The 27,083-nt window shown below is 37.2% G+C and overlaps 5 protein-coding genes and 1 pseudogene across 8 annotated transcripts; all 6 read right to left on the bottom strand.

Annotated features, from left to right (window-relative positions):
- Nucleotides 1–1,096: 1,096 nt before the first annotated feature.
- Nucleotides 1,097–4,731, bottom strand: LOC137730259 (G-type lectin S-receptor-like serine/threonine-protein kinase RKS1; annotated as a pseudogene). The gene is made up of 7 exons (XR_015952434.1): nt 3,323–4,731; nt 2,868–3,038; nt 2,449–2,609; nt 2,106–2,315; nt 1,776–2,014; nt 1,500–1,653; nt 1,097–1,403 (listed from the first exon to the last, which is right to left on the bottom strand). The product of XR_015952434.1 is annotated as a G-type lectin S-receptor-like serine/threonine-protein kinase RKS1 (transcript).
- A 426-nt stretch (nt 4,732–5,157) lies between these two features.
- On the bottom strand, nt 5,158–6,673 carry LOC148693893 (receptor-like serine/threonine-protein kinase SD1-7). The gene is made up of 4 exons (XM_088678131.1): nt 6,530–6,673; nt 6,295–6,435; nt 5,668–5,787; nt 5,158–5,256 (listed from the first exon to the last, which is right to left on the bottom strand). The coding sequence occupies exons 1-4, from the start codon at nt 6,671–6,673 to the stop codon at nt 5,158–5,160; spliced, it is 504 nt and encodes a 167-aa protein (XP_088534257.1).
- A 941-nt stretch (nt 6,674–7,614) lies between these two features.
- On the bottom strand, nt 7,615–8,863 carry LOC137730258 (G-type lectin S-receptor-like serine/threonine-protein kinase At1g11410). The gene is made up of 4 exons (XM_088678179.1): nt 8,730–8,863; nt 8,402–8,639; nt 8,123–8,276; nt 7,615–8,026 (listed from the first exon to the last, which is right to left on the bottom strand). The coding sequence occupies exons 1-4, from the start codon at nt 8,779–8,781 to the stop codon at nt 7,721–7,723; spliced, it is 750 nt and encodes a 249-aa protein (XP_088534305.1). The 5' UTR covers nt 8,782–8,863; the 3' UTR covers nt 7,615–7,720.
- Nucleotides 8,657–11,330, bottom strand: LOC148693892 (G-type lectin S-receptor-like serine/threonine-protein kinase RKS1). The gene is made up of 4 exons (XM_088678178.1): nt 9,928–11,330; nt 9,550–9,672; nt 9,075–9,247; nt 8,657–8,940 (listed from the first exon to the last, which is right to left on the bottom strand). Exons 1-3 carry the CDS (start codon nt 11,234–11,236, stop codon nt 9,096–9,098), a joined length of 1,584 nt encoding a protein of 527 aa, XP_088534304.1. The 5' UTR covers nt 11,237–11,330; the 3' UTR covers nt 8,657–8,940; nt 9,075–9,095.
- A 1,597-nt stretch (nt 11,331–12,927) lies between these two features.
- Nucleotides 12,928–19,038, bottom strand: LOC137729244 (G-type lectin S-receptor-like serine/threonine-protein kinase At1g11410). Of its 3 annotated transcripts, XR_015952479.1 has the most exons (8): nt 17,414–19,038; nt 17,201–17,332; nt 16,980–17,122; nt 16,617–16,827; nt 16,042–16,279; nt 15,795–15,945; nt 15,312–15,698; nt 12,928–13,073 (listed from the first exon to the last, which is right to left on the bottom strand). XR_015952479.1 is itself a non-coding variant. In XM_068468111.2 (7 exons), the coding sequence occupies exons 1-7, from the start codon at nt 18,729–18,731 to the stop codon at nt 15,399–15,401; spliced, it is 2,493 nt and encodes an 830-aa protein (XP_068324212.2). In that variant the 5' UTR covers nt 18,732–18,997; the 3' UTR covers nt 15,167–15,398. The 3 variants fall into 3 exon arrangements, 2 of the variants coding, with proteins under 2 accessions (XP_068324212.2, XP_088534303.1); XM_068468111.2 differs by lacking the exon at nt 12,928–13,073 and having other exon boundaries at nt 15,167–15,698; nt 17,414–18,997; XM_088678177.1 differs by lacking the exon at nt 12,928–13,073 and having other exon boundaries at nt 15,167–15,698; nt 16,980–17,332; nt 17,414–18,999.
- Nucleotides 19,039–20,249: 1,211 nt separating this feature from the next.
- Nucleotides 20,250–23,572, bottom strand: LOC137730076 (G-type lectin S-receptor-like serine/threonine-protein kinase At1g11410). Its single transcript, XM_068469142.2, has 7 exons — nt 22,228–23,572; nt 21,997–22,134; nt 21,670–21,875; nt 21,257–21,467; nt 20,934–21,171; nt 20,709–20,856; nt 20,250–20,623 (listed from the first exon to the last, which is right to left on the bottom strand). Exons 1-7 carry the CDS (start codon nt 23,510–23,512, stop codon nt 20,327–20,329), a joined length of 2,523 nt encoding a protein of 840 aa, XP_068325243.2. The 5' UTR covers nt 23,513–23,572; the 3' UTR covers nt 20,250–20,326.
- Nucleotides 23,573–27,083: the final 3,511 nt, after the last annotated feature.

The following is a 27,083-nucleotide window of genomic DNA, read 5'->3' as shown; positions in this document are numbered from 1 at the left end:
TTTTTGATCGAAGTTTCTGAAATTAATGTGATAATGTATTTATATGTAGGTTACTATATTAATTAAAAATTAAAATTTATAGTTGTTTGTATTAATGAGATTTTAAATAAAATAAAACCACAATTTTTGGATTAAAATTATTAAAATATAAATTATACTCTCCAATATATATAGTGTGTGTGTGTGTGTGTGTGTATGTATATATATGTGTGTATATAAACATGGGTACATTTATCAAAATTAACAAAAAAATTATTGTACCAAAATATGGGTACATTCTTCAAAACCACACAAAAATAATAGATATTAGGCTTAATAACATTAGTAAATTTCTTTGATTAAACTTGATATGGATACATTCTCAAATCAAGAAAAAGAATGTACCCATATAAGTTTAAAAATGGATTAGAAAAAATGGGATAGATTTTATATAAAAAAAAAGGGTACATTTTACTACAACAAATTGGTATGTTTAAGAACCGGTACATTTTAAGATTAAAAAAATTAAAAAATTAGATGAATGGGTACATATAAGATTAAAAAATTGAAACCTTTTTGTAAAAATTAATGGGTACAAACTTATTCTAATTTGTTTTTAGGAAATGTTTTGAATTGAAAATTAGTTAGGAGTTTGATAAAGGTGTGAGTATTAAAATCTTAAATCAATTATTAATTTTTATTTTAAAAATTATATAACTTACATGTAAATTTATTATTACATTAATGCTAGGGACCTTGATCAAAATTTGAAAACTAATAAGGTTTTCATCAAAGAACATTAGTTACTAATGACCGGATACTAATTTTTCCTTTTTATAGATTATATTTTTTATGAGTTCTAACATCAAGAAGCTTCCTTTTGCTTGGAGAATTTTCATTTTCAAGGCATATGGTAAATTTCGTTCACCCTTTCTTCACACAGTAGCCAATTGTATGAGGTTAATATATTATTCTTTGCAAGCTGCTACTAGTACATATATATAAATGTACGGAAATAGAAGCTCGCTAAAGAAAGGCCTAGGACATCCAACATGTTCCACAATAAATAAATAAATATATATATATATATATATATGTATGTATTTATTGTGGAACATGTTGGATGTCCTAGGCCTTTCTTTAGCGAGCTTCTATTTCCGTACATGTCACATCATTTATAGAACCAGCTCCTTCAGTACTCGTTGATGGATCTCCACTAGTACAATTCCTCAACAAAAATGCAACCTGTTTTGGGGAAGGAACTACATCGTTACCTAGCATGAAAATGACCGCCGATATGGTTGGCCGGTCAGCAGCAAACTCTTGCACACACAAGAGGGCAATTTGGATGCATCTCACAACTTCGTTGACATGGATGGATCAACGGTTTCCAAGGCATTGTCTTCTCTCCACAAGTTCCAAACCTAAAACAGTTTGAAAAAAATCAACCAAGCATGAATAAAGTAGGGGATAAACTTGTGGGAAAATCATTGTTTGCAAATAGGCTATAGTTAACTTACATATCCAACCAAATTTGAGTGGAGATATTTTTTGTGGTGGTAACCGGAATTCCTTCTGCCAGTTATGATTTCTAGCAGTAAAACACTAAAACTATACACATCAAATTTTACTGAAAAAATTCCTTCCATTTCATACTCTGGCGACATATAACCACTGCAACAGTATAAAGAGATCATGATGAGACTTGTACTCGGAAGTTGGAACTATTAACCTACTATTTTGGTAAGCTCTAGCCAACTTGTATCTTCAATTTTGCTGAAATTTAATTAACTTACTATGTTCCGACCACACGATGTGTATTTACTTCATATTGGTCCCCCGTAAATATTCTTGCCATACCAAAATATGCTATTTTGGCGTTCATAGATGCATCCAATAGAACATTGCTGGCCTTTAGATCTCTATGGATAATCCTTAATCTTGAATCTTGATGAAGATATAAAATCCCTCTAGCAATCCCACAGATAATCTCAAAGCGTTTTGTCCAATCTAAAAGATTTCTTTTTGTTTCATCTGGATACAGTAAGAAGTTGAGACCAAATAAATTCTTGTTAACTTTAGTTTCAAAACGAAATTAAAAGAGAAAAAAGTAAGAAGACGTACCAAAAAAAAAAAGAGTCCAAACTTTTGTTTGGTACGTATTCATAGATTAGCATCTTCTCTTCATCTTCAACGCAGCAACCTATAATCTTGACAAGGTTCTTGTGTTGGAGTTTGGCAATAATAACAACTTCATTCTTAAACTCTTCAATTCCTTGACCAGAATGCTTCGATAGTCGTTTCACTGCTACTTCCTTTCCATTATGAAGTACACCCTGAAATTACAATCCAAGCACTTATGTTACAGTTCATTTTAAAGGCTTCAAACATGAATTGTCATGTTTGTTGTAAGCTTCTAGGTTAACCTGAAGTTGTGCATGATTCGGAAAAGTATACGAGGCTAACTACCTTATAGACTGAGCCAAAACCTCCTTTCCCAAGCTTGTTTGCTACAGAGAAATTTCCCGTGGCCGCTGCAATGGTTGTTAGATCAAAGAATGGTAATTCTGAGTTTATATTACTTTGATCATCAAGATCTGTTCTATCTTCCATGAAAAACGTTTTTTTTTCTCTGCCTCCCTGCTGTCATGAAATACATAACAAGCAATACAACGTTATAGACTTTTGGTCATTAACAATCAGTATTGCGCGACACTGCAAGAAAACTTACAACAACCGTCGGCATTAGTTTTACATAATAGAGTGAGTAAAAGGCCTCATAGTATACCCACCCAGTAACCCCTAATAAGTCTTTTACCCATCTCATTTGTTCAACTAAAATTAGTGACATAGTAGTTTATTAATGTAGTGTTGATGTAACAGAAGACCAACACAAGAGGGATACTAATTAAGATAGAGAAAGAAAATTTATTTACCTTTCCTCTTCCTCCTTACCAACCAACATGAAAGGAATACTAGGACAAGGAACACAAGAGCGGATACTAGTGAAATTGCCAGCCTTGCCTTCTTGCTAATTACAGAACCATTTGCAAATTGAGCTACAAGCATATAAAATAAAAATAAAAATAAAAATACAAAGAATTCAACAGTTGTGAATTGTAAACAGTAACAAATCACTATAAAAAATAAAGGAAAATTATGTGGTTTCCTCATGTGCGAGATAATTGTGGGATGTAAGTAGCTAGGCGGATTAGGGAAAGTGCAGCTGGTCAATCAACATGCAACTACGTACTATCCAATAAGATTTGTCTCGTATTAGAAGAATTTCCGGTAGAAAGTGTAGAATACAAAATATTGTGAGTACGAAAAATAAAGTGATTACCTAGAGTAGCTGCATCGACTCGTACATACAAGTCCTGCCCAACATTTGAAAAAGTCCTTGCGTCTATCAAACTCATATTCACACGTGCCCCAGATGTGTCGGGTACCTTCACGCGTGCCACCTTAACAAATCCCTGCCCTTTTTGGCATGTAGACGCTCCCGATTTTCTCAGGCATCCACCCCATCCAACTCTCAGAGACCAATCCCGGGGGAACTTGGGTTCAAATACGGGTAGACAAAGGCAAGAGAAGTTATAATTACTGTATGGGTAACAGTTACTATTTGGACCACACTGTCCATGGTAGTCACACCACTCACTTGGGTTAGAGCTTACTTCGATCCATTTGTTTTCTTGATCTCGCCATACGAACCGTTGAAAAGTTCCTGATTCATCTACCACTCCCCTTGTGAAAACTGAGCCATTTGGAACAGTATACATCATATATGTCTCATCTTTATTGTTCACAAAGCTGCGGTAACCATTAGATGCTATCTCAGGGAGCCCGCTCAATCCCTTTCCGGTCCAAGGTCCAGCCCGAAACCATTTGGTTCGACCGTTGTACATAATCACCTGCGGAAACCCGGTTGGGTCAATGTCATGCAAAAAATTCCCCGATCTGGGATCATCGTGGGACTTCCAAGATTTTAGGACCGTGTTCAGCCCTGACCGTCGGTTCAGCCCAATCTTCATCACTGGAAGCACTGTATCTGAGGGGTAATCAAAGCCCTGCCATAGCACCCTTTGGCTACTACCATAATTCTCAAGCAATACAAGATTTCCTGTATCCAAAAGTTTGGCCATTACGTAATTGTTTGGCGAAGAGACTGTGACATTAGCAGACCAAAGAGGGTTATTTTGGTCCTTCCCATAGATGTCAAGGCCTCCATGTTCTCCATGAACAGCTAGGAGCCCAGCTCCAGAAATAGGAATTATGGGGTTGTCTCTGTTTGCAGTCCAGACGACGGTTTGGATTGGAATTTTGTTGTACCAAACTCCGACGTAACGATTATGAGAATTGCATGGGCTAAAAAACCCTAGTGCAAAGATTTTAGTGGTGGAGAGAAGAACGTCGCCATCTCTTAGGGGTTGGTTTGGTGTAATGGCGTCTATGGCAACCGAAAGGGAAGAGGGAAGAATCACAAGGAAGATAAGCAATAGACTTGTGAAAAAAAAGAATTTAGTGGAATTCATGGTTGATAGCTAGCTTTCTCATTGAGGAGTTTAAGTGCTAAAACGGTTGCTTCTTCTAATGCCAAGCAGAAACAAAAAGCCGGAAAGGTTGAATTTTTTATTTTGTTGGAGATTGAGTAACACTAACGGCGCGATTTCCAGTCGCACATGTCAACAAGACACGAATTCCCTCAAACTGATCCTAGCTAGAAAACTCCACTTCAGTAATGCTGACAATACCCCAGTTGTATCCCGTCGATTGATAAAGACAGCTAAATTGGTTCCGAAAAGGGCCAAGTACAAATTTAGAGAACAAAAAACAAAAAAAAAATCTGATGTCTAAAAATTGATAAAATAGAATACAATATAAATAAATGGTTTTATTTTTTATTATTGTGATAGAGCCCAACAGATAATATACTCGTAGGTGGTAAGCTATCAAGTCTGATTAGTAGTGGACACTATGAAAAAAGCGAACCATAATAAAATGAAATAGTAAACCAATTTGATAAGTCCTAGGATTTTTTATTTGGCAAGCAAAGAATCACAGGTCAACATCTTTTCTCCTGTATGAATCCCAGGAGCCAAAACCTAGATAAAAAGTCTTACCTGCTTCCTATGCTATGCTGAAGTTTGATTACCACAAACCTCTCATTCTTCAACACTAACTGATGTGAATGTGTCTGTTAGCGATCAAGTTTCCACCATAGTACATCACACAATCGACAGAATTAGCTAACCAGACTAGTTTCTCGTCAATTACCTAGTAAATTCGCAATCTAAACCAATAATTCTCACGCCCTATACATCAATGCACTAGAAATATCTTACGAAGTTCAACTTTAGCGGGGTTTCATGCTACTACATGTCACATCATTTAAAGAATTTTCAGTACTAGGTGATGGGATCTTTGCATGTGATCCAATATCCTAATGGTTAGGGTATTCGGTTTTTGTCTATGCGTCCTAGGTTCAAAACTGCCTTGTCTCCTAAATTGTTGTGATATTTTCGAACCCTCCCCTCCCTTTAATAATAATTTTAAAAAAACGGGTGATGGATCTCCACTGTTATAACTCATCTTCGATAAAAATGCTGGTTGTTTTGGTGAAGGAGCTGCTTCTTCATTACCTAGCATGAAAACGACCGCCGACATTGTTGGCCGGTCGTGGCATACTCTTGCACACAGAAGCTGGGCAATTTGGATGCATCTCAGAACTTGGTTGACATGGTCCGATTCAGCCAGAGATGAATCAACGATTTCCAAGGCATTTCCTTCTCTCCACAAGTTCCAAACCTAAAATAGATTTAATAGTTAGTTAATAAATACGTTTATATTTGTTACTTCAAAGTGCTAAATCCCCTAATTATCTTCATCCCCACCCATCATGCTCATTACTTAGTTGACTATTATCTCAGTACGGTTAATTCCTGTGACTACTTGTGAAGACAATTAGTGAATACTCTGTACCAAGCAAAGGGGAAAACAGGGTAACCGGGCCAGACTTTTTTCGGTTATCAACCAATGTACTGAAGCAGTATTCTACCCAAAATTACAACCTAGAGCTTTTTTCGCTGAAGTTTGGTAACACATGACATTACAAAAGACAGTTGTAAGAAATTTTCTTTGAATACGACGTATAAGCCCATGCCATTAGCACGCTTCAGTCATGGTTATTGTTAACTCATTTAGTGAACAAGTTTCTCCCTGCGATACTGCTGAGTTTGGATTTTTGGACTGTCATATAAATGCAGGTTTATCGGGAGAGGGAAGAGTTGTTTCATTACTCAACATGAAAATAACTTCCGACATGGTTGGCCTATCCGATGCACTTTCTTGCACGCAAAGTAGCCCGATCTGGATGCATCTTGAAACCTCGTGAGTAGGACGTGACTGATCCGAAGATGAATCAACTATACCTAATTCCTCCCACATATCCCAAATCTGATGCAATTAGGATCATTTTAGCGTACACTTTCAGAAATAAAAATTGGTAAATCATTCCATACATAATTTAGAAGTTTAATGAATTGCCTACTTGTCCAATCAAATTTAGGGACGGATACTCAATATCACAATTCTTGTTCCTTTTGCCGCTAACGATCTCTAGCAGTATGACACCAAAGCTAAAAACATCCGATTTTGTTGAATATCGCCCTTCCATTGCATATTCTGGTGACATGTATCCACAGCAGTTACATAGCATGATATAAAATATTGAGCATGTTAATTGTTTGCTAATCGCTGTATGTTTCTATCTGTATATGCTCAGCAAAATACTAAAACACTTACTATGTTCCGACCGCTCTGTTTGTGTTTGCTTGGATTTAGCCTTCCCCAAATATTTTTGCCAGTCCAAATTCTGAGATGTTGGGGTTCATAGTTGAATCCAATGAAACATAGCTAGCTTTTAGATTCCTGCGGATGACTTTCAGTCTTGAGTCTTGATGAAGGTATAAGACCCTTCGAGCGATTCCAACAATAATCTCGTTGCGCTTTTCCCGGTCCAACAATGACCTTCTACTTTCATCTAGTCCAAAAACATAAATTCAAAGTATGAAGAGTAAATAAAGCGAAAGATAGCATTGACAAGCTCTGCTGTAATTAGTTCTTCGTTATAGACTTTAGTTCATTCGAGTTATAGAAATCATTTAAATATGAGGTGAATAAATCAAAGGATTAAAAAAGAATTAAGGGACTTCAAACAAAAAGGGACGCGCATGAGGAGAAAAATGGTGAGCGGAAACACTTCCCATGAAAAAATTGTTGCTATTTGTAAATTAAAAGGTATATTAATTTTCTTTATTTTAGTTATTAGTCCAACACCATATCAAATGCTACGCTAAATTAGTCCAGCTTAGTCTATTCTAAGTTAGTCTAGATTAGTCTATGAACCTAGTCTAGTTTGAAATAATCCAGTGCAACAAACGCACCCAAAAGGTTCGCCAAATTTGCAAAATGTCCAAGCTTTTGTGTGAATGCATACATGCAGCAACCAAAAGCCACAGGAAATGGCGTATTTTTTAGTTTTATTATATTTAATTTTTATGAGTTCTAACATCAACAAGCTTCGCTATACTTGGAGAATCTTCATTTTCAAGGCATAGTAAATTTCGTTCACCGTTTCTTCACAAGGTAACAAATTGTATGTTGTTAATACATTATCTTTTGCAAGCTGCTACAAGTACATTCATGTTGTGGAACATGTCGGGTAATCCTAGGCTTTTCTTTAACGAGCTTCTATTTCTGTACATGTCACATCATTTATAGAACTAGCTCCTTCAATACTTGTTGATGGACCTACTCCAGTACGACTCCTCGTCAACAAAAATGCAGGCTGTGTTGGGGAAGGAACTGCTGCCTCGTTACCTAGCATGAAAACAACCGCCGACATGGTTGGCCGGTCAACAGCAAACTCTTGCACACACAAGAGAGCAATTTGGATGCATCTCACAACTTCGTTTACATGGTATGATTCGCCCATGGATGGATCAACGATTTCCAAGGCAATGCCTTCTCTCCACAAGTCCCAAACCTAAAAGAGTTTTGAAAAAATCAACCAAGCATGAATAAAGTAGGGGATAAACTTGTGGGAAAATCATTGTTTACAAATAGGCTATAGTTAGCTTACATATCCAACCAAATTTGAGTGGGGATATTTTTTGTGGTGATAACCGGAATTCCTTTTGCCAGTTATGATTTCTAGTAGTAATACGCCAAAACTGTACACATCAGATTTTACTGAAAAAATTCCTTCCATTGCATACTCTGGTGACATATAACCACTGCAACAATATAAGGAGATCATGGTGAGACTTGTTCTGGGAAGTTGGAACTATTAATTAACCTACTATTTTGGTAAGCTCTAGCCAACATGCATCTTCAATTTTGATGAATTTAATTAACTTACTATGTTCCGACCACACGATGTGTATTTGCTTCACATTGGTCCCCCAGAAATATTCTTGCCATACCAAAATCTGCTATTTTGGGACTCATAGATGCATCCAGTAGAATATTACTGGCCTTTAGATCTCTATGGATAATCCTTAATCTCGAATCTTGATGAAGATATAAAATCCCTCTAGCAATCCCACAAATAATATCAAAGCGTTTTGTCCAATCTAAAAGATTTCTTTTTGTTTCATCTGGATATCGTAAGAAGTTAAGACCAAATAAATTCTTGTTGACTTTAGTTTCAGAATGAAATTAAAGGAAAAAAAAGGAAGAAGACGTACCAAAAATAAAGGAGTCCAAACTTTTGTTTGGTACGTACTCATAGATTAGCATCTTCTCTTTATCTTCAACGCAGCAACCTATAATCTTGACAAGGTTCCTGTGTTGGAGTTTTGCAATTATCACAACTTCGTTCTTAAACTCTTCAATTCCTTGACCAGAATTCTTTGATAGTCGTTTTACCGCTACTTCCTTTCCATTACGAAGTACACCCTGAAATTATAATCCAAACACTTATGTTACAATTCATTTTTAAGGGCGTCAAAAATGAACTGTCATGTTTGTTGTAAGCTTCTAGGTTAACCTGAAGTTATGCATGATTCGGAAAATTATAGGAGGCCAAGTACCTTATAGACTGAGCCAAAACCTCATGTCCCAAGCTTGTTCGCTACAGAGAAATTGTCCGTGGCAGCTGCGACAGTTGTTTGATCAAAGAATTGTAATTCTGAGTTTATTTTACTTTGATCATCGAGATCTGTTCTATCTTCCATGAAAAACATATATTTTCTTTGCCTTCCTGCTGTCATGAAATACATAATTAACAAGCAATGCAATGTTATAGCCTTTTGGTCATAAACAATCCGTATTGCGCGACACTACAAGGAAACTTACAAATAACTGTTGGCATTAGTTGTACAGAATAGAATGAGTAAAAGGCCTCATAGTATACCCGGCCTGTAGCCATTAATAAGTCTTTTACCCATCTCAATTCTTACAACTAATATTAGCGACTATAGTCGTTTATTGTAATATTGACGTAATAGAGACCTCAACCGACACAAGAGGGATAGTAATTAAGATTGAGAAGCAAAATTTATTTACCTTTGCTCTTCCTCCTTACCAACCAACACAAAAGGAAAACTAGGCCAAGAAACACAAGAGCGGATAATAGTGAAATTGCCAGCCTTGCCTTCTTGCTAATTACAGAACCATTTGCAAATTGAGCTACAAGGACATAAAATAAAAATTAAAAAACTAACGAATTCAACAGTTGTGAACTGTAAACAATAGCAAATCACCATCAATCTCATGTGCAAGATAATTGTGGGATGTAATTAGCCAGGCGAACCAGGGCAAAGTACAGCCGGCCAATCAACTCGCAACTACTATCCAACAAGATTTGTCTCTTATTAGAGAAATTCCGGTAGAAAGTGCGGAATATATACAAAATATTGTGAGAATGAAAGATAAAGCGATTACCTAGAGTAACTGCATCAACTCGCACATACAAGTCCTGCCCAACACTTGAAAAAGTTCTTGTGTCTATCAAGTCCCCGTACCACATCACACAACCCTTCCCTCCTCCCCTTTCATCTGCACTCGCGTATGCCATGCAAGAACAATCCTTCATGCACTCTTGCTCACACCCTTTCAGACTGAAATTCATATTCACACGTGCCCCAGATGAGTCGGGTACCTTCACGCGTGCCACCTTAACAAACCCTTCCCCATTTTGGCATGTAGACGCTCCCGATTTTCTCATGCATCCACCCAATCCATCTCTCAGATACCAATCCTGGGGGAATTTGGGTTCAAATCCGGGCAGACAAAGGCAAGAGAAGTTATAATTACTGTATGGGTCACAGTTACCATTTGGACCACACTGTCCATAGTGGTCACACCACTCACTAGGGTTAGAGCTTCCTTCGATCCATTTGCTTTCGTGATCTCGCCATACGAACCGTTTAACAATTCCTGATTCATCTAGCACCCCTCTTGTGAATACTGAGTCATTTGGAACAGTTATCTCCATATATATCTCATCTTTATTGTTCACAAAGTTGCGGACACTATCAGTTGTATATTCGGGTACCCCGCTAAATCTTTGGCCGGTCCAAGTTCCGCCTCGAAACCATTTGGTTCGATCCTTGTAAACCATCAACTGCGGAAACCCGGTTGGGTCAATCTCATACGAAAAATTCCCTGATCCGGGATCATCCTGGGACTTCCGAGATGTTAGGCGCCTGTTCAGCCCTGACCGCCGGTTCTGCCCAATCTTCATCCATGGAAGCAGTGTATCTGTGGGGTAATCAAAGCCTTGCCACAGCACCCTTGGGTTACTACCATTGTGCTCAAGCAATACAAGATTTCCTGTATCCCGAAGTTTGGCTATTACGGAATTGTTTGGCGAAGAGACTGTGACATTAGCAGACCAAAGAGGGGTATTTTGGTCCTTCCCATAAATGACCAGGCCTCCATGATCTCCATGAATAGCTAGGAGCCCAGTTCCAGTTCCACCAATAGGAATTATGGGGTTGTCTCTGTTTGCAATCCAGACGATGGTTTTGATTGGAATATTGTTGTACCAAACTCCGATGTAACGGTTATGAGAATTGTCTGGGCTAAAAAAACCTAGTTTAAAGATTTTAGTGGCGGAGAGAAGAAAGTCGCCATCTCTTAGGGGTTGGTTTGGTGTAATGGCGTCTAGGGCAACAGAAATGGAAGAGGGATGAATCACAAGGAAGATAAGCAATCTAATTATGACAAAAAGGAATATAGTAGAATTCATGGTTAGTTTCTCTTTTAATGGCAGCAGAAACAAAAAGCCGGAAAGTTTCGATTTTATTTTCTTTGGTGTTGAATTCACCGGCGAATTCTAGTCGACGTAAGAATACTGATCCTAGCTAGAAAGGTCCACTTCATTAATGCTGACCACACCCCAGTTGTAGTAGATTGATAAAGACAAATTTTCTCCTATGCTGGGATTTTAAAGAATCACAGGTCAACATCTTTTAAAGAATTTTCTCTTATGCTTCGAGAAGATATTTTTCAATATGATCTTCACATGAGATGATACATTACGTATTCCTATATAAATGGTGGGTTATGTGTGTTAAAAGGTTAATAACTTAAAATTTAAAATTTTTCATCACTTTCATTAAAACACATGGTGTACCATCCGAATTCCCATCACAACTAAAAATTTCTCTCCACTCGGAAGTTTGATGACCACAAACCTCTCATTCTTAAACACTAATTGATGTGAATGCGTCTGTTAGTGTTCAAGTTTCCGTTCATAGTACGTCTCACAATTGACATAATTAATTAGAGCTAACTAGACTAGTATAATTTCGCTTCAATTACCTTGCAGGTTCGCAATTGTAACCAGTATTTCTGACGCCCTACAAGTCAATGCACTCAAAAATATCTTTAACAGTTCAACTTTAGCGAGGTTCTATGCCACTACATGTCACATTATTTAATGAATTTTCTCCTTTAGTACTGGGTAATGGAGTCTTTGCATGTGATCAAATATCTTAGTAGATAGGATGTTGGATTTTCACCCATGCATTCTAGGTTCAAAACTGCACCCTCCTCTAAATTGTTGTAATAGTTTCAAACCCTCGCCTCCCTTTAATAATAATTAAAAAAAAAAAAAAAAAACAAAGATAAACTGGGTGATTGATCTCCACTGTTATAACTCTAATGCTGGTTGTTTTGGTGAAGAAGCTGCTTCTTCAGTACTTAGCATGAAAGCAATCTTGATATTTTTGACCGGTCCGTGGCATACTCTTGTCCACATAAGCTGGGATATTTGGACGCATATCAGAACTTGACATGGTCCGATTGACCCAGAGATGAATCAATGATTTCCAATGCATCGCCTTCTCTCCACAAGTTAGAAACCTAAAACAAATTTAATAGCTGGTTGATAAAATCGTTTATTCATGTTACTGCAAAGCTACGATGCATGGCCATCGTGATTTCTTCTTGTATTCCCGTGTTGTATCGTATCCCTATGTTTGTGTCTGTATCCATGCAATCGTAGCTGCAAACTGTTAAATCCCCTAATTATCTCCATCTCCGTCACCACTCATCACGCTCATTACTTGGTTGACTGTTATTCTTAGTATGGTTAACTTCCGGTGACTATTCCTGAAGTCAATTCGTGAATACTCTGTACCAAGACGGGAAATACAGGGGAACAGGGGAAGACTTTTTTCAGTTATTAACTGATATACATTCTCTATACTAAACTAGGATAAGCAAAGAGGAATCAACATTCTACCAAAAATTACAAGCAAGAGCTTTTTTTTTCACTAAAGTTTGGTACCACATGACATTATAAAAGACAATGGCAAGAAATATTTCTTTGTATACGACGTATCAAATCATCCAGGAAAGTTGAATAACAAATTCATTCAGGAAAGATACATGCAATGTAAAAGGAAAAAGAGTCTCTATTTGAACAGACAAGAGTCAAACGAATCTTCAGTGCTAGGTGACTGTTGAAATCATTAAAAAATATTAGTAAGTATGAATTAGGATAAAAATACAGAATAGTGTCTGAAGTATATATTAACAAATGAAACCATAAATGTAAGAAGAAAATGAAATGGTATACTCTTGCACGCATAAGAGGGCAATTTGGATGCATCTCAGAACTTGGTTGACATGGTACGATTCATCCAGAGACATACAATAAAATAATTATCAAACGAATCTGAAATAGATTATTTTCTAGAAGCCATAAAATTTTGTGTTGGATAAAATTTCGGTTTTAATGACTACCATTTGGTACGAATTTTCTATTGAAGAGACAAAATGTCACTTTGAGGAAAGAAAAATGACTGCATTTCTAGAAATGTTGGACAATCAGAAGGGCATGAGTATTGACCATTTCATAAAGTTGAAGACCAAATTTATTAAGAAATTGATACCATGGCCCCATCACTCACTAGGTCACAGCCACAAAAGTCCACTTTGGAACTTTCCCATAAGAAATTTAAAATATTCCAACCACTCTAGCACTAATTACTAAACAGACAATTGCTAAATGCATGTTGTCCCTCAATAAGCTAACATACTTAATTAAAAAAAATTATACATTTTATTGCTAGTGGTTGGTGGTCGACGTGGATCTTATAAAATATTTCATGTAGGACAATTACTGTATTCTAAACTCGAGAAGAGGTGGCGCTGTAGCTTGGTTATAGTGCAATTGAGGGGGAATTTAGTTTTAATTACGAAATAGCCTTTTTTTTTTTTTTACTTTTTTTATTTATGTAAATATGGGCTCTTGGGTGGGTTTGTGGATTCGGGCCTTACATGCGTTGTGGTGGGAATTTGTGAGTTTGACCTTGTATTGTTATTTTTCATCACTTTGATAAAAACACGTAGTGTACCATCTGTATTCCTAATATAACTAAAAATTTCTCTCCACACGGAAGTTTGATGACCACAAACCTCTCATTCTTAAACACTAACTGATGTGAATGCGTCTATTAGTGTTCAAGTTTCCGTTCATAGTTCGTCTCACAATTGACATAATTAATTAGCTAACTAGACTAGTATAATTTCTCTTTAATTACCTTGCAAGTTCGCAATTGTAACCAGTATTTCCTACGCCCTACAAGTCAATGCACTCAAAAATATCTTTAACAGTTCAACTTTAGCGAGGTTCTATGCCACTACACGTCACATCATTTAATGAATTTTCTCCTTCAATACTGGGTAATGGAGTCTTTGCATGTGGTCCAATATCTTAGTAGATAGAATGTTGGATTTTCACCCATGAGTTCTAGGTTCAAAACTGCACCCTCCCCTAAATTGTTGTAATAGTTTCAAACCCTCGCCTCCCTTTAATAATAATTAAAAACAAAAAAAATAAATAAATAAAACAAAGATAAACTAGGTGATTGATCTCCACTGTTATAACTCTAATGCTGGTTGTTTTGGTGAAGAAGCTGCTTCGTCAGTACTTAGCATGAAAGCAATCTTGATATTTTTGACCGGTCCGTGGTATACTCTTGTCCACATAAGTTGGGATATTTGGACGCATTTCAGAACTTGACATGGTCCAATTGACCCAGACATGAATCAACGATTTCCAAGGCATTGCCTTCTCTCCACAAGTTCCAAACCTAAAACAAATTTAATAGCTAGTTGATAACGTCTTTTATTCATGTTACTGCAAAGCTACGATGCATGGACATCGTGATTTCTTCTTGTATTTCCGTGTTGTGTCGTATTGTTATGTTTGTGTCTGTATCCATGCAATCGTAGCTGCAAACTGTTAAATCCCCTAATTATCTTCATCTCCGTCACCACTCATCACACTCATTACTTGGTTGACTGTTATTCTTAGTATGGTTAACTTTCGGTGACTATTCCTGAAGACAATTCATGAATACTCTGTTCCAAGATAGGGGAAAAACAGGAAACAGGGGTAGACTTTTTTCAATTATTAACCGATATACATTCTCTGTGCTAAACTAGGATAAGCAGAGAGGAATCAACATTCTACCAAAAATTACAAGCAAGAGCTTTTTTTTTTCACTAAAGTTCGGTACCACATGACATTATAAAAGACAATGGCAAGAAATATTTCTTTGTATACGACGTATCAAATCATCCAGGAAAGTTGAATAACAAATTCATTCAGGAAAGATACATGCAATGTAAAAGGAAAAAGAGTCTCTATTTGAACAGACAAGAGTCAAACGAATCTTCAGTGCTAGATGACTGTTGAAATCATTAAAAAATATCAGTAAGTATGAATTAGGATAAAAATACAGAATAGTGTCTGAAGTATATATTAACAAATGAAACCATAAATGTAAGAAGAAAATGAAATGGTATACTCTTGCACACATAAGAGGACAATTTGGATGCATCTCAGAATTTGGTTGACATGGTACGATTCACCCAGAGACGTACAACCTAGATCATTACCGCGCTTCAACCACGGTTATTGTTAAGTCATTTAGCGAACAAATTTCTCCTCTTGATGCTTCTTTGTTTGGATTTGTGGATTGTAATATAAATGCAGGTTTCTTGGGACAGGGAAGAGTTGTTTCATTACACAACATGAAAACAACTTCCGACATGGTTGGCCTATCCAATGCACTTTCTTGCACACAAAGTAGCCCGATCTGGATGCATCGCGAAACCTCATGTGCAGGATATGACCGATCCAATGATGGATCGACTATACCTAATGCTTGCTCCTCCATCCACATATCCCAAATCTGATGCAATTTCAAACATCATGTTAGCACAAATATTCAGAAGTAAAAATTGGTAGCTCACAGCGTATATACTTTAGAACTTAATGAATTGCCTACTTGTCCAATCAAATTTGGGGAGTAACTTTTATCATCATAACTCGTGTTCCATTTGCCACTAACGATCTCTAGCAGTATGACACCAAAGCTAAAAACATCCGATTTTGTTGAATATCGCCCTCCCATTGCATATTCCGGTGACATGTAGCCACTGCAATCACACAACATGATACAAACTATTGAGCATGCCAATTGTTCCTTCATAATCATCATATGCTTCTAATCGGATGTACTCCGAAATACTTACTATGTTCCAACCACTCTGTTTGTTTTTGCTATGATTTGGTCTTCCCCAAACATTTTCGCCAGTCCAAAATCTGAGATCTTGGGGTTCATTGTTGAATCCAATAGAACATTGCTAGCTTTCAAATCCCTGTGGATGACTTTCAGTCTGGAGTCATGATGAAGGTATAAGACTCCTCGAGCGATTCCAACGATAATCTCAATACGCTTTTCCCAGTCCAACAATGAGCTTCTACTTTTATCTGGTCAAGAAACATAAACCTTGATTCAATGTATGGAGATTGGAGAGTAAGGAACCCATAGGATAACATTTACAAGCTCTGCTGCAATTAGTTCTTTGGTATATGCTTTAGTTCATTTGACTTATAATTCAAATATCCGATGAAGTAAGAAAAATGATTTCTACACACCCATTTTCGCTTTCAGCTTACCATTTTTTTGGCCTTTGGATTGAATATAACAGAGGCTTAAAGGAGAATCAAGGGAACATAAACAAAGAGAGGCGTGTAGGAGAAAAATGCCGTGGCGAAATAACTTCATGCAAAAAAATTGTTGCTATTTATAAATTGAAAGGTATACCAAATATGAAAAGGTCCAAGCTTTTGTTTGGTAAGTATTCATAGATCAACATCTTCTCTTCTGCCTGGACACAGCAACCTACAAGCCTCACCAGATTCCTGTGCTGAAGTTTTGCTATCAACATAACCTCATTCTTAAATTGTTCTAAACCTTGCCCCGAATCCTTTGATAATTGTTTCACAGCAACCTCTTGTCCATTAGCTAGTAAACCCTGAAAATTATCATCCCGTCTTTAGTTTAAGATTTGATACAGTAACGAAAATGCTATGTCAATGTGTGCTTAATTACATACTTAGGAATGGAGTACTACTTGAGAGATGTGCTTAATTATGTTATCGAGGTTTATGTATTATACTGAGATACCTTATAGACTGAGCCGAATCCACCTTCGCCGAGCTTGTTAGCAGCAGAGAAATTTTCCGTGGCAGCAACTAAGCTTTTTAGGTCATAAAATGGTAGGTCATGATGAGTTTCACTATCATCTTCCCTTTTTTCCTTTGAAGATCCTACATATAACATAAAGTGCCTATTAGACTCACTAATAAGAAGCTTGTAATACTTTGGGGGAATAAATTTTTGCTTACCTTTTCTCTTTCTCTTTAAACACCAACAACATCCGACGAAAATGAAGGAGGATACCATAGTAATAGATACTACCAAAACCGGCAGCATTCCCTTTTTGGCAAGAAAACTCTTCGACTTCTTTGCGTATTGGGCTACAAAGTTAAAAATACTTAATTGAGAGAAATATGCGAAAGAATATTATTTCAGTACTACTGAGAAAGTTAGCCGCATACCATACTCAAGTGCATCCACGCGAATGTAAAGCTCGTCACCACCCCCTTGGGTATTATCTCGAGTATCTATTAAATTCCCATACCATGTCAGGCAGCCAATGCCAACTCGTAATTTTGTGTATGCCAAGCAAGAGCAATTTCTCAAGCACTCATCCTTACATTGTTTCCAACTTGAATTTGTATCCACCAGTGCCCATGATGTGTCAGGAGTTCTCACGTTGGCAACTTTGATGAAACGTTCGCCATTTCTGCATGCCTCGTGCTTCCTCACACAGCCACTTGATGCATTTTTCATGTTCCACTCAACTTCCAACAAGGGTTGAAACCCTGGGAGGCATTTGCACTCGAACTCGCTCAAGCCATAAGTTCCAAAGGGGTCACATCTGCCGAATGCTCCACACCAGCCATAAGAGTCGCATTTGTTCAAGGGTTCAGACCAGACTAGGTTCCACCCCTGCTTTTGTTGATACCATATAAGTTCTTTGATTGATCCAGAACTGTCCATCACTATTACTCTTGAGATGATCGAAGGGTTGACAACGTCCCACATTATTGTGATCTCATTATCGTCATTAGTAGTGTAGATTTCAAGGCCACCTTGCACTGTGGTTGTACCATTCCACCACCCCCTATTCATATTCCAATTACCAGACCTCCACAATCGGACGTTACCTTTGTTCACCACAATCTGGGGAGCTCCACCTGGGTCAATCCTGTAGGTGTAATTCCCTGTTCCGGGATCATCTTCCGACTTCCAGGAAGTCAGGAACCGGTTCAATCCTGTCCTCTTGTCAATACCTAGTTTCATAAATGGTAGCTGCACATGCGTGGGGTAATCGAAGCTTTGCCATGCTACCTTTTCGCTGTCTTGTTGTTGCTCAACCAAAACCAAGTTTCCAGTTTCTAAGAGCTGAGCTTTGTAAATAGGATCTTGTTCGGATGATAACGATGAAATTGAAACCCCGGATTTGGTAGACCAGAGAGGAATATTGCTTCTGTTTTTCGCATAGACGAAAAGGTTTCCATCTGTACCGATTGAGAGGACTCCTGAAGTGTCATTGACCGGATTATCTCTGTTTGCGACCCACACAACTCTGTTTTCTACATCTTTCTTGTACCAAATTCCAACGTATCGCTTCGTGGATTTCCCAGGGCTAAAGAACCCAAGCTCAAACACTTCTCCACTCGAGACGAGAACTTCGCCATCCCTGATGGCTTGGTCTGCTGCTATGCTATCCGTTGAAGCGCAGCACCGGATGAGAAGAACGATTTGAACTAGTGTTGTAACAATCACTCTTTCTGTAAAATTCATGAACATGTATCTCTCTTCAACTAGAATACCATCAAAGAAATTTTTTCAATGAGAAGATTATATGTGACTGTTCCAGAGGAAAGTACTATTCATCCCAAACCAACGATTAGAGCATTCATTCAAAGAATTCGTTTCGAAAAAGAAAAAAAATATGCGACTGCAAGCTCCGGGGAAGAAGTGTTATGCATTAGGAAACCTCAACAACGACCTTGTGGCTAGAACTTGCAAGATTACAAGTGTTGAGAGATCCAGATTGAAAAATGAGAGATCTTATAAATAGTTGGGTTATTTTTCATACTGCTTATTACTTTTTCATGGTATTAAAGCAAGTTGTCCAACAATTACGTATATAGTTAAATTATTTTTTTTATTACTAATTAATTTTATAATAAAACCTCAACTTCTTTATTAAAATAGTTCTAGAAGAACCTTACTAGATCTTTCCTTCATATCTTTTTCAAGATTTGGCTGACAATGCTAAAAAAAGTCCACTATGGCAACCTTATAGTCACTGTTTGATGTTTGATGCGTAACAATTTTTAGCTCTTATAGAATTGACTGACTATGCTAAAATGGTCCGCTACGGCATCTTTATAGTCAAAGTTTAACTACTCATGCGTGACAATTTTAATTTTTTGTAAACCCAAGCGACAATGACAGTATATTCACATATGCAACTCTACCATCTCGGGCATATCTTTACGGTTAATGATTTTGAGGTTGGTTTGCGATGTATGTTTTGTGACATAGAATTGATGGATACGAAAGGAGAGCAAAAATAAATGAATCCGAAAAATGAAAAATGAAATTGAGTTAGAGTGATTTCAAAATGGCTCGGTTTTAGATTTTTTTTTTTTTTTTTTTTTTTAACTGAGAATTAAAATTGGTTACCAAAAATTTTCAGTTTTAGTTTTTGAAAAAAGTTAAAATTAAACTAAAACTTGTTACTAGCTTAGCACGTCTTCATCTTTACAACTAGGAATTTCAATTCTTTCTAACGGAACTTATCAGGTGCCTTAGCATTTATAAGTTGATTGGACAAATTGTTGTACCATCCTCTCTTCCATGCATATTCGGTTTTCTTACATTTATCGCGAAGGAAATAAGGGGGTAGATTGTTTGGCAAACTATGGTGTTGATCATGTTGGGGTTCATTGGTGGGATTCTTGTCCGCCATGTGCAGTTGTGGCTTTTGTTCATAATCCTTTGAAGCTTCCAAATTTTTTGTTTCTATTACAAGTTCTCTTAATTGATTTTTGTTTCTAATAATTTTCTACTTCTTGTTAGGGTTTGGCTTCATGTCCCTCTATATTTTTTTTATCTTTACTTTTTTCTTCAATATATATTCACAATAATGTCTCTTTCCATGCAATGCTGGAGGATATGACATTATTGTTTTAATTAAAAAAAAAAAAAAACTGAGAATTTCAATTTGTTACTCTGCTTACCACGTCTTCATGGTTGATCTAAAATTTAAACATTTAGGCCCGTTTGGATTCTAGGATTTGAATTTGAATCTTTATGTACAAAGAAATCTTGAATTGAGTATAAAGACTTAAGAAGTAATGCAAAATCTCTACAAGGATCTGAAAAATGCAAACTCAACGAGCTTCAATAACTGTGACTGTTACATCATTTACAGAAGAAGCTCCCCTAGAAGTTGAAGAATCCGGACCGCTATTTTTGAAGCTAAACGCTGCCTTTTTCGGATGTGGAAGAGTCATTTCGTTCCCCAGCATGAACACAACATCTAACATGGTCGGTCGGTCTGTTGCGTATTCTTGCACGCACAAGAGCCCAATCTGAATGCATCTCATAATTTCATGAGTCAAATATGACCCGTTTAGTGATAAATCAACTATGTCCAAGACTTTTCCTTCTGTCCACAAGTCCCATATCTGAAACCATTTCGGCATAAGTGTTTAGATGGATGGACTATTGAAAAGTTAAATTCATCATCTAAAATATTATCTGTTTACTTACTAGTCCAACCAAATTCAGAGAGGGGTTTTCGAATTGGAAATTGTTCTTCCTGCCGCTAATGATCTCTAGTGCCAAGACTCCAAAGCTAAACACATCAGATTTTGTGGAATATAGCCCATCCATAGCATACTCCGGTGACATGTAACCGCTGCAATGACACAATATTAGTACTAAAAAAATATTGGCTCTACTTGAGTTTTATTTCAAGGGAGAGAAGAGAATTACTAGGTGCCAACAACTCTATTCGTGTTGGCTTCAATCTGGTCATCCCCGAACATTCTTGCCATGCCAAAATCTGATATTTTTGGGTTCATTGAACCATCCAGTAAAACATTGCTTGCTTTCAAATCCCTGTGAATTATTTTTAGTCTCGAATCTTGATGAAGATATAGGACGCCTCGAGCAATCCCAATGATAATTTGAAATCGCTTTCTCCAGTCTAACGACGACTTTCTGTTTTTATCTGAACACAACACATAAAAGCGCCTATTAGCTAGATACTAGTTAAATGACGAAAGTATTTATTAGCGTATGTAGAGATCGCATACCAAAAATGAATAAGTCCAAGCTGCGATTCGGCATGTATTCATAGATTAACATCCTCTCTTCTTTATCTATGCAGCAACCCAAAAGCCTCACAAGGTTTCTATGCTGGAGTTTTGCTATAAGCATGACTTCATTCTTGAATTCGTCTACTCCTTGTCCTGAATTTCTCGATAATCTTTTGACAGCTATTTCCTGTCCATCAGCTAGATTTCCCTGAAATGGTGATGCAGACTCGAAAATCTTAACGACAAACTTCAGATCAATATAAAGTTTACATACAATTCTATCTTATCCTCCTCAACGTCACAGAGCTTATGTATTGGTATGTTCGTAAACAAAGTACAAGATGTGTACTTCACATTTTATTTTAAAGTCACACAATGCTGAGTTACACAGAACGGTTCTAGGAAAGTACCTTATATACCATGCCGAAGCCACCATGTCCAAGCATAGTAGCAAAAGAGAAATTTTCTGTGGCTGCAACCACGGTGGTTAAATCGAAAAAAGGTAAATCTGTTTTTCCTCTGTGCCCATCAACCTCTTTTCTTATTGGCAAATCTTCACAGCTTCGTGAACCAAAAGCAGCGGGATCATTCAGCAGTTCAGGTTGTCCTCCTCTCTCTGTTTCCATTCCATTGAAATTTCAGGTTATAAATTTCAAGACGAACAAAATGAAACTTGAGCTGAAATAAAGCCGTAAAACAAAATTACGAAACGAAAAAAGGGGAAATTTTTCGCATACCCTTCCTGCTTATTTTCCTGAACCAACACAAAACTGCGAGGATGAGCAATGAGGCGACAGAAATTGACGCTCCCAATATAATAGCCAGTCGCCTTTTTCCGGAAGAAAACCCTGCTCCTGACTTCTTTTTATACTGAGCTGGAAAAAAGAAGAAAAAAATATGTTACTAGTGCCATCAATGGTATGAAGTTGAAACATGTAGCTGACGCAATTTCTTGGAAGATAAGGTACCTAAAACTACTGCATCTGCGCGAATGTACAAATCTTGCCCGCCTTCTGTGAACTGCTTAGTATCCATCAAATCTTTATACCATGTCATGCATCCAGTACCTCCATTCCTCACATCTGCACTCGCATACGCTAAGCACGAGCAGTTCCTCAAGCACTCCTCCTCGCACACTTCCAAGCTCAAATTCGTCTCCAATTTTATGGAGGACGTGTCTGGAACCTTTACGTTTTTCATCTTCACAAATCCCTCGCCGTTCCTGCACATGGACCGCGAGCCCTGCTGCCTTTTGCACCCACCTGTTCCGTCTCTCAAATCCCAATCCTGCAGTGAGGTTGGTTCATAACCGGGGTAGCATGTGCAGTTGAACCCACTGTTAGTGTAGGGATTGCAATTGCCAAACTGACCACACTTGCCATAGCTGTCACAGGCATCCAATGGCGCTGACCAAAGCGAAACCCACTGGTGCTGTTGCCCCTGCCATGCTAGCTGGTTGAGTGTTCCCATCCCATCTATTGTGATCACCGAGTAAATTGAAGGGTCGAGAACAGTCCACTGCACAGCAATTTCATCTTTGTTGTTCACAAAATTGATCTTAAACACAACGTTCCGCTGTACAGCAGGTATGCCGCCCCATTGAATCCCGTTCCAATGTCCTGACCTCCACCACTTAGCCTCATTCTTGTACAAGATCAACTGAGGCGATCCATTCAGGTCCATTCTCAACGAAACATTACCCGTCCCTGGATCATTGTCCGATTTCCAACACATGAGGAACCGGTTGATGCCACTTGTCCTGTCCAACCCGATTTTCATATTCGAAAGAAGAATATGTGTAGGGTGATCAGTGCTCTGCCAAAAAACATCCTGGCTGCCTTGTTGAGCCAAAACAAGGCTTCCCGAATCAAGGATTTGGGCGAAAATATTGCTCGCTGATGATATCGAAACATTCGTTGACCACAGACGAACAAGGCCTTGGCTAGTATTGGCTTGCAGCTCTAGGTTTCCATCAGAACCTATTGAGAGAACTCCTGAGCTGCCATTGATGGGATTATCTCTGTTGGCCACCCACACAACCCTGTCTTCTGAAAACTTGTACCAAATTCCAACATAGCGGTCGGTAGATGTCCCGGGACTAAAGAACCCCAAGACAAAGGTCTCATTCTTGGACACCAAGAAATCACCGTCTCCGACGGGTTGATCAAATTTTATGGTGTCCAAGGAAGAGCAGAGCTGGACAAGGAGGAGATGAAGAACTAAAACATTTAGCAGACGTTTCACCAACTGCATTTTGCAGAACAATGGTTTGCCAAAGCACGATTGATTGCTTGCTCAAGTAATCTTTGAATTATTATTAATATTTTGTTTTATGCATAAATTTATGTAAAATATATGTAAATAATAATTTTTTGCCCCACTACGAAACGTACTTATGGAAGAAATTTTTGATACAGACAGACTCTACATAGATTGCAACACCTTTTGGACTTTGAACAACTTGGTGGGATTTGAAGGGTGAAGGGAGGATGGTGAAAAAAAAGTTTGTTTAAGTCTTATTCATTCACCATCCTCCCTTCACCTTTCGTTTATATATAAGTCTTAACTTTTTCATATTTATTATAAATAAAAAAGAAAATGTCTGTGAAAAAAAATGAGAAATGAAAAGTGAAGTGGATGATAGTGAATGATTAACTAAATAAAATTAAAACAAAAAATGAAAAACAATTTTTTTTCACATTCAAGTTTTTATTTTCATGTGGTCTCTTTTATTCATTCCTCTTCCTTCCTACCACCTCTCTTTCTCTTAAATATATATATATATATATATATATATATATATATATATATATATATTTTTCTATCTCACACACAAAAAGAAAAAAAGAAAAAAAGAAATGAAATAGTTATCAAACAAATTCTAATTAGATTATTTTCTAAATGTCATAAAATTTTCAATCTCACACATAAAAAAACAAAATAATTATCAGACGAATCTGAAATAGATTCTTTTCTAGAAGCCATAAAATTTTGTGTTGGATAAAATTTCGGTTTTAATTACTACCATTTGGTACGAATTTTCTATTGAAGAGACAAAATGTCACTTTGAGGAAAGAAAAATGACTGCGTTTCTAGAAATGTTGGACAATGAGAAGGGCATGAGTATTGACCATTTCATACAGTTCAAGACCAAATTTTTGAAGAAATTGATACCATCGCCCCATCACTCACTAGGTCACAGCCACAAAAATCCACTTTGGAACTTTCCCATAAGAAATTTAAAATGTTCCAACCACTCTAGCACTAATTACTAAACAGACAATTGCTAAATGCATGTTGTCACTCAATAAGCTAAAATACTTAATTAAAAAAAAATATACATTTTATTGCTAGTGGCTGGTGGTCGGCGTGGATCTTATAAAATATTTCATGTAGGACAATTACTGTATTCTAAACTCGGGAAGAGGTGGCGCTGTAGCTTGGTTATAGTGCAATTGAGGGGGAATTTAGTTTTAATTACGAAATAGCCATTTTTTTTAATTTTGTTTTTTACTTTTTTTTTTTTAATGTAAATATGGGCTCTTGTGTGGGTTTGTGGATTTGGGCCTTACATGTGTTGTGGTGGGAATTTTTGAGTTTGACCTTGTACTGTTATTTGGCTGGATTGTTGTCTTTACTCATTTATGCTCGTATTAGGCCTAATATAATTAGTTGTGGCTCATTTAAACGTATTTGGTTTTGCTTTAGAATTAGCGGTTTTAATAGTGATGCAACTTCATTTTTCATCAATAGATAGTGTGTGGTATCCCGTCCCCAAAATTATTATTTTATTTTATTCTTGACGTATTTCGAAGATTTGATTGGAACTAGTTCTTTATTTCTCCAAATTTAAGAAAACGAAGTGAGGGGTACTTTAGTCATTTCTAATTTTCTCGACCTTTTCAGTCAACTCTTGAATTGGTTAGGTAGAGTTCGATTCCATGAGCACGTAGGCGCAAACAGATCTTATTTCCGAGTCTGAACGGAGAAGTTAGAGTCGTTTGAAGTTGGTGGCTGGTTATATTACCAAAATGCTATAAATTGGGGGGATTTCAGAAAATGGGAGGAAAAACTGCACAAAACCGTTTTAGGGGGAAATTGACCCATAAACCCACCAAACTTGACCCGCTTGTATCTTTTTCATCCGAGCTCCGTTTTGGATGATCTTGGTGTCCCTGTAAAGCTCTTGACGAGCTCTACATCTCTGTGATTTTATATTTTCCCATTTCTTTTTCCATCCGTGCAGTTCGAGGTCGCAAAGTCCACGACCTTACCGGCGGATTTATCATCTTTCCGGTGATTCCGGCAACGATTTCCTTCGAGTGAGGTATGAAACTTCATCGACTCTTCATAATCTTCAAGTGGGTATGCTTAGTTTGTGCTTTCGTATTCATTTTAGAGTTGGGTGTTTAGAACACCTAGAAATCCGGTTTTCTCCGGTGAAATTGGACTGTTTCCGGTTAGAATTTTATCGCCGGCCTAGTTGTAAAAAGTGTTTCCCTTGTTGAGCTCTAGATACCACGTAAATTTGAGCTCCTCTAGTTAAGGTTGAAATTCGGGGTTTGTAAACCCTCCATCTTGGCTTCCACCGCGTGTGGCAGTGCGTGGGATCGTTCCCGAGTTTTGTCTAGGTTTTAAATACCTTCTAGTGACCATGTGAACCTATGTCTAGCTTGGTTTCCAAAGATTCAATTGTTGGGTGTGTAGATCAAATTTCTTGATCAAGGGTTTGGTTCAAAGGTCAATTTCTTGTTAATTTTGAGTCATGTTAGTTTTGGATGTTGTGTACATGACTTCTGGACTACCGGGAAGTATTTTGGGATGTGTGATATGAATTGGAAGTGGGTTGTTACGTAAGTTGCAGAAAATTGATTTCTTTGCAAAGAAAACTCAAGTTTCGAGTAGCCTTCTTTGGCTCTTAATTTCTAGGCCTTCATGTGCTCCTTTGGAGAAAATTTTTAGTGTGTTGAAAGTATATATGCTCATGATCGTAACCCAATTGGTTTCACTCAATTTCGTTGAGTTTTGGTTGATCAAAACCTTCTTTAAGTTTGGGTCGCGGGCTGCCAAACAGCAGCAGAAAATTGGGTTTCCAGTTTCAAGACTCCGTTTTTCCTTTTGGCATAACTTCCAATTTAGAGCTCCGTTTTCTACAAACTTTGTATGCTTTTAAAGTACAGAACACAAGCTTCAAAACCCATATAATATCACATGATTTGGTTTAGTTTGGAATGTCCCAAAGGGAGCCTAAACTTGGTCTAATAGTGCTGTTTTCTGCAGATTTTGTGGAGAAGTAGAGTACTTTTTTTGCCACATCTATTTTCTTTTCCAGTTTCCTTTCTAATCTTCTTTACTACTAATTGAGTGATATTATTTGAGTGGTAGATTCCATAATCAGTGTACTTTCTTTAGATAATATTAATTTTGTTCCTTTGAAGGGCCTAATCGGAACACAAAAGTACAATCAAGAGTATAAATACAAGTAGCACACATTACTAACCAAACTAAGCTATTAAAATGTGATTTCTTTTATAATTGGCCATCGATCTATTTTTGTTAAATGTGGTTTGATTATGGATGGGTAATATTGTGGAAAAGTGATTCGAATTGCATATTGAAATGTGAATTATATATATACATACGCCATAGACCTATGTTAATTAAATGTGAATTCTATTGAAGTGTTATTTTATTTGTGGCCAGTGATCTATTTTCAGTAAGTATGATTTGACTTGTGGATTGGAAATATGGTTTGTATTGTATGATTGGATTGATGTGATGAAATGCGAGAGCTAGTAGTGGACCTTTAATCCATTGTTATGGG

This window comes from Pyrus communis, chromosome 10 (genome assembly GCF_041283825.1).
Source record: "Pyrus communis isolate YQ-2024b chromosome 10, ASM4128382v1, whole genome shotgun sequence".
Taxonomy (NCBI): domain Eukaryota; kingdom Viridiplantae; phylum Streptophyta; class Magnoliopsida; order Rosales; family Rosaceae; genus Pyrus; species Pyrus communis.
The sequence above is the reverse complement of the archived record's forward strand: the minus strand, read 5'-3'. Positions and strand labels throughout refer to the sequence as shown.